The sequence below is a fragment of the Arctopsyche grandis genome, chromosome 8, assembly GCF_051622035.1.
Source record: "Arctopsyche grandis isolate Sample6627 chromosome 8, ASM5162203v2, whole genome shotgun sequence".
NCBI lineage: Eukaryota > Metazoa > Arthropoda > Insecta > Trichoptera > Hydropsychidae > Arctopsyche > Arctopsyche grandis.
The window spans coordinates 11,061,829-11,080,713 of NC_135362.1; the positions used below are offsets into that span (position 1 = coordinate 11,061,829).

Here is an 18,885-nt window from a genome sequence, read left to right on the forward strand (position 1 = left end):
CTGATTACTCTGAAAGTTTAATCAACATTACAAATTCAATTTATTTGAACGTACGAATGCTTAAAATGATACCTTTATAAAGCTATTTTCGAAGTATACAAATAATAGATATGTGAGGTATGTTTTTTCACGGTCTCCGTGATGAGCCAGATTGTTAAATTACATAAAACGCAAATATCGGAAGGCAAAGATCGAAAATCGAAAGATCTTAAGTCGAAAGATCAAAAAAAAAAGGGTGCATGGTAAACGGTACATACTCACTTAATTTGCGTGAGCAGGATACAACAAGAACAAGAGGAATAGGCTTTTCCTCCCGTATTAATGTGCGCGCGCAGAATACGGGAGGAAAAGCCTGTTCCTCTTGTTCCTCCTGTTCCTCTTGTTGTACCCTGCTCGCGCAAATTAAGATTACCATGCACCCTTTTTTTTTGATCTTTCGACTTACGATCTTTCGATTTTCGATCTTTGCCTTACGATATTTGTGTTTTCTGTAATTTAACATTCTGGCTCATCACGTAGACCCGTTTTTTTTAATTGAAAAACGGTGTAATTTTGAAAAAAAGCTGGTGCTCAAATCACGATTGTATATTCATGAATGCGAAAATATTTACATATTTAGTAATTTGTGGTTGTCATGATGATGATTTATTGACTGTTTTCATGCTTTCTTAAAACATGTTCATGCTTGATGGAATACCATTTTTGTTCAATACAACAATATAGGTTATATGTCCTCTCACGAATGTACGCAGTTATATGTGAATTAACACATTAAATATTGTATATGTATGTATGTGTACAACTGGATCATTTTTCAATTTCATATCACAAGCGTATGCATGTATATATGTACATGTGAATGTATATTTAATGCACACCTAACATTAGCGAATTGGCCCCGCCGTTTTATAGGTAAAGGATGAAGGATAAGGCGGTCGCCTCAGGGGCGCTCGGGTGCCGCCCCCTCCCCTCCCATCCTAGCTGAAGGCTCTAGCGCGTCCCTGCCATCAGTCCACGTCGAGCCACCGATACGAACGGTCGCAACGACACCTCTCTAAAATCTGCACCCTCCCTGAACTACACTTCGACGGAGCTGCGAATCTGAATTCCGTGGACCGAGTTCGGCCCGGTCCGGCCAGGAAAATTCGGAAAAGCGGACGCAGGAGGGAACACCGACGCGTCGTCCAAGTCGTCGCGCATCAACAAGTGGGGAGAGCGGGGGAAAAACTTTGCGAAAAGTCAACGCTTTTCCCGAGAACATCTGGCACGCATCGAACACTGACCGTGAGTTTATCTTTTGTCACTTTACTGCTGTTATAAATATGTAAATGTGAATGTCGATCGTTTCGTTTCGTTTGGCGTTTTCTTATCAATTTAAAGCTTCTAGTATATTATTTAAATAAATTCTTTATTTAAATACTATAAATGATTTTTCAATAAATCATAAGATTATTTAAAATGTAATATTACGTATGTATATTTATACGTCTGATACTTTTATTTTATATAATGTAGATTGAACCGTATAAAATGTTTTTTTTTTTTGTGTTTATGTGAAAGTTTATGTATTTCACAAAAAAAAAAAAATATATATATATGTATATATATATATATATATATATATATATATATATATATATATATATATATATATATATATATACATATTTTTATATATATACATACATATACATATACATGTACATATATATAAATACATAAAAATTTGAATCATATGAATTTATAATATTTATTCACATATGTTTCTGTATTTTTATCTAATATTTCAGAAAATGTAATACTTTGATGAAATTTTTAATTTTTTGATTTTAATTGTTGTTTATGTTAATCAAATTTCCAGCTACGTAAAATGCCTGCAGTTATATTATGCAAGTGGCCGATTTTAGTTCCCTTAATAAAAATAAATTGTAATTGTTTTCCAGTCAATTATAATGATTTTATACATACATATTTACAATATACATGAAAACTAAATGGTTTTATACATATTTGTACATAAACGAAGAAATATGTTTTATTCGTGTATATTTATAGTATCAATATGTATATACGTATATATATTAACCGAATTATTTGGGTAGATGAAAATTGAAATAAAACACTTTTAAGGCTTCTGACTCCCTTTAAAAACCGTCGACGATCTAAATTGGTAATAATAATGTATGAATATGTATAAATATTCCTGAGACTGTATGCTAAATATAGGGATTCTCAATTGAAAACCAACAAATATTCATTTTTATGTTTTATATAGAAATATTATTATGTAAGTATTTGTATTTTATGCGGTTCGATTGTTTTGAATGGTGGATTGTGTATGGGTACCAGGTTTTGTTATATTAAATATTGGAGCACTTTGAGAGTCGTTTAAAATTGAGAAATAAAACCTCGTAGAAAAACTGTTCGTGGTTTCGAGAAAAAAAAGGTACACGTGTAGGACGTTTCGGTTTTTGTGAGTGTGCTCCGGCGCGAAGCAAACGCTTCAGCGGTCCTGAAAAGCTCGTTCGAAGCAGCTTAAATTCGAGGAAAGACTTTGTTGTAGTGCTTTTGGTCGAACACTGGAGTGGAATGGGAGGTCGGGAAAGCGACGGATGATGGGTGGGTGGAGGGGTCGAATTTAGCGGAGTCGTCGCTGTCTGTGGGAAAGACGAGAAACGTTTTCTTTAACCGCGATTTTCAGCTGTTGCCCCTACGCCATCTGCGACGATTATACGCTCAGTTTGGCCGAGAAGCGACGAAGATGAGCGCTCGCTTAATGTTTTCCACGAAAAGGTTTCACGGCGGGAAAAATAACGAGCAGAAATCATTTTCGTGCGGTTCTCCATCGTGGAAAACGCTGCTCTGATTGTGTGTATGTATGTACTCGGACATTACCTACGGCGCGACATTTGCCCGCTAGAAATTCAATTAAATTTTTCGTATATTTCGTATACAATGACCATTGTGATTCCACGGTAGACTTCTCGTATTGTAAGTGAAAATCCGTTCGTGGCACTAAATAGAGTCGTTTGTGGGCAAAACCCTTTGTGAGCATACAACACCCTTCAATATATTAAAAAAAAAGCTTTTGCGGTATGTAATCTGATTTCATTCGGCTGATAAATATTTACTTTTTAACTAAAGCACTAATTTGCAAGATACTGATCGTTTTATTGTTTTCGCCCCAACTTGTATTTTTTTTGATTTTTAAATGCTTTTTATTATAACGAAATTATGTTCACAATACATCTTATATCTATTTTAATAGCTACTGATCTACTGATCATTTTCTATTTTAAAATTTAATTTAATTTGGTTAGTAATCATAGTATTATATTATTATAATGTTAATGTATAGCATAATAGGAAAAAGAGCTCAAAAACCTACATATTTACAATGCCCCAACTTGTATACTTGAATACACATTGTTGTGAAATACGAATGCTTGTTTAATATACATACATGCATGTAAAAATAAATAAAAATAATAAATAAGCCATTGTCGGAAAATTTTAAATTATGTATTCTCAAATTCTGAGGTAATTTGTTTGTTGTTAATAATTTTGCGATATAAAATAGTATTCGCGACGACATATCGGAATAGCTTGCCAATAATAAACACTATTTTAAAGTGTCTTTCATATAATTTTAACTTGGAAATTACTTATATTATATAATTTAATGACGTTTACTGAAATTTCGAAAATTATAATGTGGCTTTTTTATTTATTTTAACTATAATATTAAGCAAAACTAAGATATAATAGCTAATATATAATATAATATAATAGCTAAAAGAACTTATCATAATTAAATGGGATGCGGGTGATAGAAGACTTAAAAACCATTATATATAATATGTAATAAAAAAATCCTTATTCAATATGATAAACTATATGAATGCACGACAGCCGAATCTTTTTTTTATATTTGAGAAAGTCTATGTGTTCTATGGGCCACTGTTCGAAGAAGAGTATCTTCAAAAGTCGATTGAGATATTGATGTGTGATAAAAAATAGATTGAGATATTCATGTGTGATAATTTAGGTTTTCCCAAATTAACCGTTACTGATTTATTTGAACAATTAATGCATATTTATTTAGAAATAAAACGCAAAAAGGCGAATTTTCTAGAACTTTCACAAAAAATGGCTAATATATAAGCTGATATCTTTGAAAAGCCTTCTTATAATTTTCGTTAGGAAAATGAAATTGATATCCTTTTTAATAAAATCTTAATCCTTTTTAATCAAATATCAAATATTCTTTTTTTCTGGCAAATTTTTAAATTTTTAAAGTCATTGACTTAAAATTCGGCACCCTTTCCATCGTTCACCTGAGGCAAGTGCCTCGCTCGCCTCACCCTCTAACCTGCCCTGCTACACATATTATATACATAGGCTTCATTATAACTTGGAATATATAAGCTTAGGATTCGAATTTTGATAAGGAACGCGATTGGAATTCAATTACACAATTCCATACAATAATAATGATGAGTATGCTTCAGAATGGCATTCGATTTCAATATTTAATATTGAAATACTTGGAATTACATTTGTTGGGTACTTCTAGGAAAAGCTTTACAATTCCATTAATGTTGGTTTTTTTTAACACTATCACATACAATGTGTACTAAAGTTTGTATGATATGTGTGTACATAAATTCATACATATATTATATGTGTTTATAAGCGTTGTTTTTATTGTAACGTGACAAAATGTAGTTTGAGATAGGCGCGACACGAGCAGAAAAATTTTTCCACATGCGAAAACTATGCATACGTGTTTTGCCACGAAAACAAACTGGAAAATATTTAAAATAAAGGAAAAGTCTCGAAAAATATAATATTAGGGTGTAAATGTTTTTTTCCGGGCACGTGGAAACCTTCACCTTTTCGCCGTTGTGTGTACGTGTCCAGATTGTATTATGCGAATTATTATAATGTTGTTTGTTTGTATTGTACGACGAACTACCGAAACAAACGTCGACGTATTGATTTATCGCTCTTGTTAATTTAAAAAATGTGTCGTTGTGATTAAAATTTTTATTTGCGACGCGAAAAATGCGTATCGGAGTTGTAAACCGCAAATTTCCTAAGTGTGGTTTCACCCACCGGTAATTAAACGGCACGAAATATTTAGCACTCGAATATTTTTACTCGTGCGTTAAGTTGAGAATTATGTAAAGAATCCAGCGCTTATCAAATTTTAGCGGTGCTAATTTTTATTATTAATTATTTTTGTTTATAAATGGAGCGTCTAGAAAATTTGATTATGACCGAGTTTCGCCTTTAAAATTGCTATAAATTAAAAATATTATGATACTCGCGAATAAATGATACGTATAATTTTAATAGAGAAATTATAATAATCTGTATTAATAATAATTATGTATTACAGTCTGATGATTTAGTCAGTCAGAATTGTCCAATTTTTTTTTTTTAGAAATTTTGTTTTTAGTTGGTAATAAAACAGCAATTTCTCTTTTTCATTCCAACGAGAAATTCCAAACTGAGACGAAGTCGTTCTACGATTAAACAAAGCGGGTAAATCCACTTATTGGGCAATTGCACTCATTGTATTGTTTATTTAATCATACTGAAATCTACGTACATACATAGGTTATTATGTTATGAAAAGTCTCTTTCGAAATTTATTTATTTATTTATTTAATAGTTTTGGACCATTTTGGCATTACAGGAAGAACCTAATGCGCCACAATGGCCTACATTTGAAAAAGATATAAAAACATGATATAAAAACAAGTAAACTGTAAATAAAGGAAAAAAGCAAAAGCAGAAAACATGGTAAAATAAAATAATAAAAAAAAAAGTAACAAAAGGAAAATAATACATCATTCAGAGAGAAAAAAAATAACAAAAGTGTAAAAATTAAAAATAAAATCCATAAATCCCATTCTTTGTTTACACTGAACAAAATTAAAATCCTTAGTATATAAAAATATACAAAGGAGAAAGAAAAAGTAAAATAAAATAAAACAAAATATAAATAAAAATAAAATCACAGCGAGGCCCAAATGGAATGAAATGATATATTAGATGTATATTTGGAGAAACTTTGCATTGTGGAATTGCGTGCACAGTTGTTCATGCAACGTTCGGTGCATTCGACGCGCTATTCGCCTGTTGCATGCCGAAGGGTGGCAAACCGGGCTAGTTTCAACTATAAAGTAGCTAAAACTATACTGTGGGATGGATGGGTGGACTTTGGGGGTGGCGGGGGGACACCCGCTTAGTTCAAGCTGGCTATATGATAATGGTGATCTGCCCCAGTACTCTGAATTACGCGGATTTCGCAAATTCGCAATCGTTATTCCCACTGAAATATTATCGTATTTTGCTGAAAATAAATGGTTCAAAATACATACATATGTACATATATATATTTTAGATTTCATGTTATATTATATTATATACTTAGAAAATATCAGCATTAGCTAATTTTGTCGATCAATTCATACGTTTGTTAGATTTGAGATGAGGTGCTCATAGGATAAAATATAGCATGTTGGTTTTTTGAATTAAATAAATTAACCTCTTATGAAATATCAAGGTGTAAGGCTGTGACAAAGGCTCAGAATCCTTGTAACCGTCTTACACTTTCTATTATGCTAAAGGGTCAAAAGGTCGTGCAATTTATTTATGTGTGAGAATTCTCTAATGTGTATAAATTTTATACTGTATATGAATATACATATGTATATGAGCTTTGTGGGTATGTATTGAAGGGTAGCTGTGTGTGTTTGTAACCAAATTAAAAGTAAGTGTTAATCTTACTGCACTGTGATGGATAGCGGACTTATATTTTATTTTATACCTCTAAATATATTGAATGCAAGATCTTCATATTTTATGTTTGCCTCATCAAATTATGTCAATACCAAATAAAAAAATGATCAATATCAACAGAAATAATTATTTTCGTGAGAAGCCCTTTGTACACGTGCCTCACAGATGCGAGAGAGAGGGGGGATTCAGTACGCCATGCTCAACGGTTAGTGTAAGAATGATATCCGCCTTGGAATGACGGCTCTCCTTCAACCACTATTTTCTTTTTCATTTCCTGCTCTTTTTTAAATATTTTTCGACGTTTAAAACACGATAACATGATTTTTATAACGAATTACAATAATTAACCTCGCAGATTTTGCGTTATTTTAACTTAAAACACACATTTTTAACTGGACGCTTAGCGTCCAGCACAGTGGCTAGCGGATTTTTTTAGCAAAGTAAGGCAAGTGTTAATAGCTGCTCGACGGATTGGAGAATTATATCAGTAATTGCTTCGCCTAGTCAAATCAGCTCAAATAATTGTTGATTAGTATGAAACTATGTAGGTATCTTTTGGTTTCGTGATATTTCATTTAAATTTTAAAATAAGAAAAAACATGTTTTTTTATAATGTTCGTATTTTCGTTTATTAGACTTGTGTAAAACAAGGGTCGAGTCGTCGTACATACATACTTATTGTGGTTAAATTATCACTTTTGTTGAAATAATTTTTCGTGTTCCTATTTTTCGCAGAATTTCTCATAAATGACAAAAATACAATGGCAAAACGGTTTAATGAAAAAAAATAATTATAATTTTAATAGAAATGAATGGAGAATATTACGTGATGGCCACTCACGTTCGTTAATATTTACGGAACGAAATTTCAATATTAATTAAATTTTAACGTAGGTCGGTAAAATTTCCGTCGAGTATTTCCATTTATACTCCCATTTAAGTAATTTCTTAGATTATATGTATGTATGTATGTACATTCAGTTATTTTAGATTACAATGGCGTCTTAGATAAAATAAAGAAAAAAACGCCTCTTTTATACTCAAAATGTTATTAAATTCAATGTTCGCATTTTCAATTGTGATTATTCTACGAGTATGTATGGAATTTCTGTATTAATATGGCATGTATATGATCGAGATATTTTCTTTTCCCGAAAACGTCAAATGACAAAAGAAAACTCAATGCTTTTTTTACATATCTTTGTCACAATATTGATACGGCGTCGGGTCGCATTTCCTTTTTGTCTTTTTCAATTTAATGCCTTTTTTTCCCCGTCATCTTTTGTTGAAAATGAGTTTGCCCTGTGAGAAAATGAAAATCCACATTTTCTTCCCCTCTTCCAAACAAATACACAAGACATTCTTTATATTATATATAAAATAATAGCTCTCAATCTTATCAAGTAATAAGAAGATTATTAACTGTTTTGACGTTGACGTGCGTTGGAAAACGTATTCCTGTAATAATAACTAACATGATATACCTATATATTGTAATAACACGTGGCAATGGCTTAAGCGTACGTAAAATTAAAGAATAAATTCGGTCAAGACGACCCAAGTTTATAAATAAATTTGTATGTACATACATATTATATATGATAGTTGATAAAGCCAAATAAACAATTACATTTAGACCTTTACCGTGTAATGTAATTATAGCATTAATTTATATTGTTAAGTCAAACAGTTCTTACCTTTTAAAGAACATGACAAATCTATTGATATATAACATAAAACTGATATGAAAACATATTTATGTACTTGCATATAAACACCCTTTTAATTTAGTATACGCTAGGTACATATAAATGTACATATGGATGAATTACAATTTCTACCGCCTAATGTACTATTTTAGAGGAAAGCAAAATAATTTTCAAAATTGCCCAAATGTAAATAGCCTACGGCATTCAAATTATACTACTGGAGTCCGTCCAAAGAAGCGTAATAATAAAATTTCATGTTTGTATACCGGTTTATTAGACGAGTTGTAAAAAATTCCTCGGATTTTCTTACTTTTATTTCTTTTACATGGAATATTTATCGTTAACCGTTAGTTTATCTTTAAAATATTCCTTTCATTTTATTTTTGCACGGGCATAAATTCGTGAATTCAGATTATTTTATTCAGTTAGGTCAAAAGTCATTTTGATATTTGAAATTCATACAATTTAATTATTTTCGAATTATTAATAATTATTTGAAATGTAATTCAAAAACTCTTCCTAACAACACTCAAAGCTCTCAATGATTTTAATTTCAATCAATTTATTTCAGCACAAAAATAGTCTAGCTTTGTGTATATAATTTGTGGTTTGTTTCTTTGACAAATTCCGATAATATAAACCCACATTTTGCGAAATGTACATTCAAAATTATTTTACAATTTTATAAATAAATACATTCAATAACAATATAAATAAGAACCCAAATTTCTTCCGACTAGAAATCGTAAATGAAAGTAAGAAGAGGCAAGTAAAAAAATAACAGAGCCAACATAAATTCATCCACTATGTTCAAATGAAGAACTGCTCATACCTACATACATACATACATGTATACATACATACATACATATATCATTTGGAATTTACACCTTAAGATGCCACAGTGGAAAAATTGTATAGAAAAAAATATCAGTATAATCTATATACATATATAAAATTGAATGTCTGTTTGTTTGTTTGTCTGTCTCTCTGTCTGTCTCGTATAGGCTCCTGCACCACTCAACCGATTACGATGGAACATTCAGGATTTGTTGTATGCATGTCCGGGAAGCTTACTGTGAAAAAAAAACGGGAAAAAATCTCTTAATTTTACCGACGCGAAAATTTAAAGCGCCATTGTGTAGTCAAGGAAATATGTTCGTTGGTAACCACGTTACCAGTTGGTTTATGACGACACGGCGTTGAACAGACGTTAGTAGAGCTCCAACCATCACTTAAAACGGGAACGGGAATGGGAACGCAACGGGAACGGGATGGGAACGGGAATTGCATGTCTTATTCTAGCATTGCAACGCATGCCGGGTTCAGCTAGTAGCATATAAATCAGTATATATGTATGTATGTATGTACATATATCGGTATATAAATATCAGTACAAAGTATAATATATTTACCAGCTGTGTTTAAACGTAGAATACGCCTAGCTTAGAATTTCTTGTGAAAATAAAAATGTCAGAGTAGCTGTATTACAAATATTAATTTATTTCATTGTCATAATGAATCAACGATAGTTACATTCAATGTGGTCATTTACGGAATTTTTCCGATATCTTAGACATGAGACTGTAACTCACCAGACCAACTAACTATTTTTACTCTATTCAATAATACATATATGTAAGTATTTTAATCATGCGAGCCATAATCTAGGATTTGAAGCGATTTTAAAGACGACATATTTTCATAACGCTAATATGCACCGTCACGAATCGACGTACATATGTATGTAGAGTTGAGTGTCGACTTAATAGGGTGTCAAATAATAACCCTTTGGACACGTGACGACATTACTCTAATGCCCACCTACGCGATCCTCGCCGTTCGAACGCGCTTAAACAACTAACCGAACACCCTGTAGCCTTCACACATACATACATAAAATATAGGTACAATAAACATAGCACACACACACACACATACATAAAGTAGATATTCGTGTGTGGTGGGTGTTGTATGTATGTACATATGTATGTATAATCTGCCGTTGGCAGGCTGCATATTACCCTACTACCTGTATTGTTCCGAGCTCCATTGTTACACAAAACGCCACTGTGTTGTGTTTTTAAGAGTAAAAGCCTTCGCCCAACATATTCCTAATGGCCGTTTGAACTTTAAATTTACATTTTCGCGTTACGGTTTCCTTTGCGAATTTAATTCTTCGCACGCGGATTATACAATTGCGCCGCGGGCCGCTTTCCAACATAACACTTTCGGCGGTGACTTATCCAGCTAATGATTTTTTTTTAATCATAAAGCTTTTTAAATTTTGCCCCAATATTTTTCGTGATTGACCTTTGTGTTCGCAGTATTCGATTTTGGACTGCAAGTTATGTAAAAATAAACATATTGTAACTTAACATTGTAGAATTACATCTTTGTAGTATTACTAGTATTATACAAAGTAAATACATATAAATTAACACCCACACAGACATTTATGGTCAAATTTGTAAATTCGCAGCATTTTTATACAATTCCGCGAAATTCGAGATTGCTGAAAACTTGAGATTTGTGAGAAAATGGGTAAGGTGGCCAATTTGTTGGAACCGTTTTAATGAAAATCGGATTAATTGGCAAACTCTGATAGTTAACGATCGACCTGGAGTCACATAAATTCAAGATCTGGCCAGCAGAAACCAGTGAGATTTGAACCCGTGACCACTTTGTTCAAAACATTATGTGCTAGTCTATTATTTATTATTTAATATTTAGTATTTTAGTATTTAGTAAAATAATATCTAGGATACATACAAATTTTCTAGTTATAAGTTGTATATTTTGATAGATGGTGATAATAAAGGTGTAATACCTTTTTATATATATGTTTATCGTTATGTTGTTATTTTTTAAATAAATTTTGTGACTATTTAGTCTAAAATGACTAATTTTGAGAAATGTTTGTAACAAATTTGAAGAGCGTCCATGAACTATCATGTGTACAATTATATACGTATGAATATAATTGTTGATATTCGCTTCTTAAAAAGCTGTAAGTACTATGTCAATGAATTATAGCCAATATAAAAAAAAAATGTACGTGTTTATTTTTAAGTCAGTAAAAAAACGGAGATCATTAATATAACATGGAAGTTCAAATGTATGTACATACATACACATATGTACGTATGGAGAGAAACTTTGAATACGATCTTGTAGATAAACAAAATATCATATCACATTCTCACTTATGTACTCAGTTGTATTCCCAGAAGTGTGCAAAATAAAAAAAGCTTTCATATGTCTTCACTGACTCATTCGGTGCTTGTCTTTCATTATTATTTATTGTGTATCAAATTTGAATAATGTATGGAAAAATAGTTCTCCAAAAGTGCATCTGGAGCCAGGAGGGAGTGGAAAATATCCGTATTGCGACAAGTGATCAGAAGCAATGCATAAATTTTGCGGTTTTCCCTCGACGTGTTGTCGGTATAACCCCTTCGCGCCGCGCTGACACTAATCCAATCGAGCGTGTGCGTTTCGGAATAAATTTCATAAACCCATCGTGCATACATAATAATATTTGAGCGCTTTTCCATCTCTCGAATTTTGCTTAGCAGATGAAAAACGACGGCTCGCGAGCATCTCGTCTTATTTGACGTTCGTTATCGCCTCTTGAGAATCTTCCGACGGATCGGATTTTCCCGACAAAGTGAACCGAACCGAATTTTATAGGGCACAAAAGTTAAAAGGGCGTTGCGTTGTCATTATCATAATATTGCTTTACGTCAGTGTACATCGAGTGCCATGTTAAATTCACTTTGAACTATGAACTTTTATTGTAATGACTTTTTCACTGTGTTTTTTTGTAATGTTTTAAATTTTGTATAGTGTGTCATAATGCTGGCAATCAAATCTATGTGTTTGCTGTACGAAATGAATTACCTATTCTATATTTATAGCTTGTATATGTATGTATGTGTTACGTGATTTGAATTGTTCTCGAAAATCGACGTGTATTTGAAATTCTCGAATTGACTTGCTCTGATATATTGCGCGTGTAAAATATATACATATGTATATATGTATGTATCAAGCATGTATGCATAATATTGCGATCAAAAGGTTATTCATTATGGGTACCTATAAACATATATGAGAATACCTTTCCAGTTTCCGGGAATTGAAATTGTATGTATGTACGTATATATTACTATCAAGTTATAGTTAAGCGTTGAGTGTAGTATATATAGTAAAGGCTATGGCAGTATAGGGTTCTATTTAATGTCTAAAATTAAAATACATATATGATTTTTTTAAAGATTTTATATTCGTATGTATGGATATTTGGCCTTTTACCACAAAATCATCGTCCTTTTCTTTATTTCAGATCTATCCTCTCGATATTCGCACTTGAGAAATTCTTTATATGTGAATTTATACTTATTTTTTATGGCGAATCAGCAAAGCTGAAAGTCGACTATACCTACATATGTAGTATACTTACGACGCAAATTACATCTTTCGAACGTAGTGCGCGAAATAGTAGTAGTAGGTCGGAAAAGTCTACGCGACTTTTCCGACAGCGGAAATTTCAATACGTCCTTTTTCCGTCTTATCGACTCGACCGCTGTCATTCAAAAAGAGAACCTTTTCAGATTTTCATCTTCGACTGTGTGCAATCCTTTAAGAAAAAATCCGCCAAATGTTCACTCCACATTCGTCCTTCGCGTCGAATGATGTGATCGACAACACGTCACGATTCTAAATTTAATTTGCGGCAAAACGAATGTTGAATTTCAAAAAATCGCGCCCAGGGGTGATCTGATTACACAAAGGGACTCGCTTTTCATGTAAATTAGCGCTTTTTGCGCAGAACTCGCCTCGTTTTTCAGCGCATAAATACGTTATCGGATTTCAGCGATACGTCGGCTAAATACAGTTATACTACAGTATCGTTGAAAGCGTATATAAACTAGTAAAATACGAGCTCTAGCTATTTTACTGAATGATTAAAAGCATCCATACGTTTTTGGAATTTTTAAGTAAAAAAGTTGGCTTTTAGGTAAAATTCAAAATCATGGCACTCTTAAAAGGAATGCCAATTAAAATGACAAAGCGTTGTCGTTTTTTTGTCGGTGGAAAAAGGACAGATTACGAACCTGCCAAAACTCGACGTCTGCCATTCGAATGAGCTTCGGCGCAGTCCTTGAACGCTAAATCTCCGTGGCTTATACATTCGAAATTAAAATTTATAGGGCTTTTAGCCCTCTAGGCGAAATTAAAATGGGATCTTTCGTTTCCTTTAGAAACTTTAAAATTTTAACCTCGCATATCCTTCTTCATTCAAAAATTTCAGAACTAAATCATTATATGAAATATGTATTGTAGTCACATTGAATGCGAGCATTGATGGTATAAAAAATCAAAAAAATGTTCCGAATAAAATTTGTAACGGAGGTCATTGAATAGGTTCAATAAATAATTCAAATTGTAAGAAATGTTCGTGCCGACAGGAGTAACGAGGAGCTTTCGCGAGTGGGGGGATAATTTATATTTTATTTTGCAGCATCACGATCGGCCTGTTCAATTTGCACAACACTCAAATGAATTTGTTGAATTTAAAAAAAAAAAACATTTTTTATCTCTAAATACCCACTGCTCGCCTTTTGCAATATTCAACAGGTACGTGTGTAAGTATTCCGTTTAAATTTGAATTGAATTTTTATATTTTTACTGAACAAATTGGTTGGGAAGAGGGAATATAATTTGGTAATAAATTCACTATAAAATAAAATCAAACCTGACACGTCGCAAGTGGGGAAAATAGAGCTAGAGGGGGGGATGGCAAGCCTAATAAAGGTAACCTTATGGTTTTACGAAAGCGAAAAGGGCAAATGAGAATGGGCCATAAAGGATCGTTCTTGACACTTATAGTTCTCAGAACTTATTAGTGTCTAATTAGACACGCCAGCGATCGTGACCCCGTTAAATGGAAAATTCTCGATTTATATTCCGAACGAGGTTTTCGAGTGTACAAATTTATGCTTTTATCTATTCATTTAATTCGCTGTTATAATGGGTGGTTCGAGGGGCGGGATGTGTACTAACAATCGCGGGGTTTATCCCTTCTTTAAAATAGAAAATCTCATTTCTCAAGGGGGGCTCAATCTCAAGAGATCCTCTCTGGACGGCGGCTAATTTCAGTACCCCACGTGAGATCTAAGGTTCGTCCTCTCTCTCTCGCTCGTTCTCTTCCCATTGGAGCAAATGGAATGAATTATGCAGGAGAGATATGCGTAGAGGACAAATAATGGAACACAACGACGAGGAAAGGACCGCAGGGTCTCGAGATAATGATAGAGAACCACATCGCCGGGGTGAAATGGACCTCTGTGCTCGGAAATAAGTGGATTATATCTCGTCACAAACGAAATATGTACGCAGATAGTGCGACAGCGATTCGAAAGCAGAGCGAATTATGCAGATTTATGCTGAAAAGTGTCATTTAATTCGAGAATTTGAATATTTCTGCTTTCTAGTGAAACTTTCCCGCCAATTAGACGCGCGTTCGGAAAAGCACGGGAAAAGCCCATGTAATGTATCGCGATAGTTGAACGAATTGCAGAGACTAACTCATACTTATATAATTCAATAATACCTAAGCTCTTTTTGTAGTTTCGTTTTAAAGTTTATTTTCTCCCCTTGTGGAAGTTGCGGAAGAAGCATCTCCATATGTATGTATACTAGGCTTTATGTTCTCTCATTTACGAACCATTAAGGAATTTGCTAGGTGGGTGACAGCCAATTACTGAGATGGGGGTAACTCGACGACGCATCCTTAAAAGCCTACTAAAACTAATTGCCATTTAACGTAGTAATTGTTTCGTCGTGTTCGCCTCCGGTTGAATTTTTGATTCAATCATCGCTGGCATATTCGGTGAACTATCGATTCCACGTGTCTTTTTGTGTGATGATCAATTATTTATTAAATATAAGCATCTATTATCGTTTTTGTGTCGTCATTATTTTTCCCTTTTTGTAATATAATGGGCCTATAAAATCTGTTTTAAATTGGTGTGTTTTTCTTTGGTAAAAAAAAATACATATACACGAAGACAAGTTAATACGCAATTTTTCGCGCGATAATAAGAAAATGTCAGAAAAATTGATCTTTCGTTCGAGGAAAGCGTTTCATAACGAGAAAAACATCAACCACTTTGGAAAATGTCTATACGCCACCTCATTATACCTGAAGTGAACCTCTGCTTATATTGATCAGTTATGACGTTCTATAAAATGTGTATTTTCTCATTGTTGTTTTTTTTTTAATTTACGTACAGAAATATTTAGATTAGTAGGCGTTTCAAAATAATTCCTATCCTTCGCTGAATTTCTCTATCTCTATTGCGGCTTTAATTTTTAAGCTAAAAGCACCAGCAGTTGGAAAATTAAAAAGGCTTATTTTAAGATACAATAGTTTATTTACTAAGACAATAAATTTACTATTTTTTTTGCAATCCTTGGTTAGTGCTTATACACATATGGGTCCATATAATCGTATTTTATAAATGTAAAATCATAATGTATAATTCGATTGAGCCCTTTTTAATAATGCGTTTCATTGCTAAATTTAAAACATTTTTCTACATATCCTAGATTTGTAAATCCTTCCGAATTTCATATCACACCAAAACTTAAATAGCAAATATTTTATTAATGTTTCTTGTGGACACGTGAGCATATTTCATTAAAATAACATTGTATAGAAATTACTGGTTATTTTTTTTTTAAATTTGTACATCAAAAAACGGATTTCAATATAATTAAATATTTGTAACTTGAGAGTTTTATTACAATAAATGTAAAACTCTTAAGTGAACGCTGAGTTTCCAATTTGTCCAATTCAAAATATTGATAATCTATATTTTGACTGCTCATCTATCGTACTTAGTAGGGAGTCTATTTTAAGTCCGGTGAATCCGGTGAATTTATCGGTAAATTATTACATTTACCGGTAAATCAACTTATATTCGCTGCATTTTATCAAATTCCATTCGTTTATTTTATCTTCTAGCAACACTGTTCCGACCGAGTGCTTCAATCAGAAAAAAAATAATACAATAATAGAAGTTATAGAACGGATTTACAAGGAATGTAGGTTTGAATTCCGATGGTGATATTGTATGTATATCTATATGTAGTTCTTCTATATACAACTAAATGTGTGTGATCAGTAAAAGAAAGGCTTCAGTTAGTTATTAGAAATAAAACTGAAGTCAATTTGGGAAATTAATCTACCCAGAAGAAAAAAAATAAAGAAATTGTGAGAAAGGGAACCACTTCTTTGATGAAATGAAATAAAATTGAAGAAATTACTTCGAAATTAAAATTAGATCACAACTATCGGAAGATAGTGTGAATACATTATGTTTCTTAATCGATGGTTAAAAAATAAAAAAAATTTTTAGTCCTTTGTAAAATTATTTCATTTATAAAGACGTCATAACCGATCATACTTTTTTTTGGACAATATATCTGAGAATAATATAATAGTGCTTATAAGCGTTTAGTTAAATATATTTAGTACATAAAAAATACTTTTTTGAGATTAAAAAATCGGTCAGTCGGCAATTGATAAAAAGAATTATTGGAAAACCCGTAAACGGAAATTACGGTAATTGGAATCTCTAATACTTCGGCATATACACGTATTGTAACTTTAATAGTACAGTTTCAAACGATTTGCAATTCAGCATGGCATTATGTTACTGAAAAGGTTGTACATACATTTGCGATATTTTACACCGGTTCGTCTTATATTTATATGCATATGCATGTATTTAATTGTCGCAAATTTCACGGAACACCAAGCTTTGGCATGTACACGGGTGATGCGAGCACGCGAAAGCCCGAGCGACGAACCGTAAAATTGCGTTCTCGCGGCGAACTTTACCTCATTAAAAATAAATATAACCGACGACAAACATACGAGATAAACACGTATTATAGCGATGCGTGTTCCGATTTCCTGCATTCTCCATAAATACGCGACCTCGTTTGAAACTCACAAAATTAACATAAATTATGCGACCGCGCGCCGAAACAATTCGCGTCCGGGTCCGAAAGCTCGCGGTTCGAACTTTTCGCTATGTATTGTCTTGGTATCTCTCTATTGTATATACTTATCTCATGGTACTTTTCTTTCAAGGGTGTGTGTGTGTGTGTGATATGTATGTGTGCGATTTTCGCCCTTTAAAATCGGGTCGAGGTGTTGGAGGGATGCGAACGATCGTAAAGTATCGTAAAATGTTAATAGTTGCGCTTGCATGTATGTACATACATATGTGAAATGATTGGCCTGGATTGTTGGTTATTTTTGTACAATATATAAAATGTTGGTTTTATTTTTGGATGGAATTTATGGCTAGTTTTCCTTTGACGTACTTTTTCCTCTCGTTTTCAATTTGCTGAAGTCGACTGAATTGACGACGGGGAAGGGGCCACTGCAGCGTACTTGAATATACATAACATGAGAGCATTTTTCAATGCATTTCTTGAGGTCAACTGCAGTCGTCCAAATCATGTAAATTTTAGCAAAATTGAATCGGATCTTATACACTTAAATGCAAAAATATTCAAATAATATTATAATTTAAGAATTTACATTTGCGAATTCCGTACAGAATGATTCAAACTTGAGCCATTCTTCATGAAATTCGGAAATGTACATATGTAAATTCTTAAATATTTAAATATTTTTTTAATAATAGTATTTAAATAATATTATTTAATATCCCTTTAATCTTTAAACTTTAAAGATTAAAAAGATACATTCAAGACTTCTGAAACACCCCTAGTCCAAATCCTAGGCAGGTGCGGCTCGTCCTAAAGGGCAATGGTGCGGTGAACCTCCCAGTAAAAATTAGAAAATATATATCAATATACTAGCACAAAAAATATATGGGGGCATTTTCTGCACTTATGAAACATATAGTAGGATAATGGTACATACAATTTTTCGATCTATTTCGAGTGTGCTTTTTATTTGCGAAAATTGAAAAATTATCCATACAAAATGTGATACATAAACCAATGAAAGTAAAATAGAACTCTCAAGTGGCTCGATACGTGAAATATAAACATATATTTCCATACAAAAAGGCTAATATGAATCTGCGGTCCAAAGTCACGAGTTTTTACGATCAGTTCCGAAGGTCACCTTTCAATGCCTTGTTCTTTTTCATGTTATCGCCTTTAGGTGTGAAAGTATCATTTTTACAGGATTTTTATTAACTTCACTCTGATAGTTCAGTGACATTCCTGTCCGTCTAAATATTGTGATTTGATTTTGAACCACTTCCACTATTCATGTCGCTTTGATATTTTACCGACATACGAGGGT

At 32.7% G+C, this 18,885-nt stretch overlaps 1 protein-coding gene across 1 annotated transcript in view; it reads left to right on the top strand.

The window, feature by feature from the left end:
* LOC143915825 (uncharacterized) overlaps positions 1-18,885 on the top strand; it is a 38,040-nt gene that overhangs the window by 5,977 nt on the left and 13,178 nt on the right. The window contains exon 2 of the mRNA XM_077436642.1: positions 1,012-1,284. Within this exon, the coding sequence (XP_077292768.1) occupies positions 1,012-1,284 (273 nt within the window). The remainder of the gene's footprint in view (positions 1-1,011; positions 1,285-18,885) is intronic.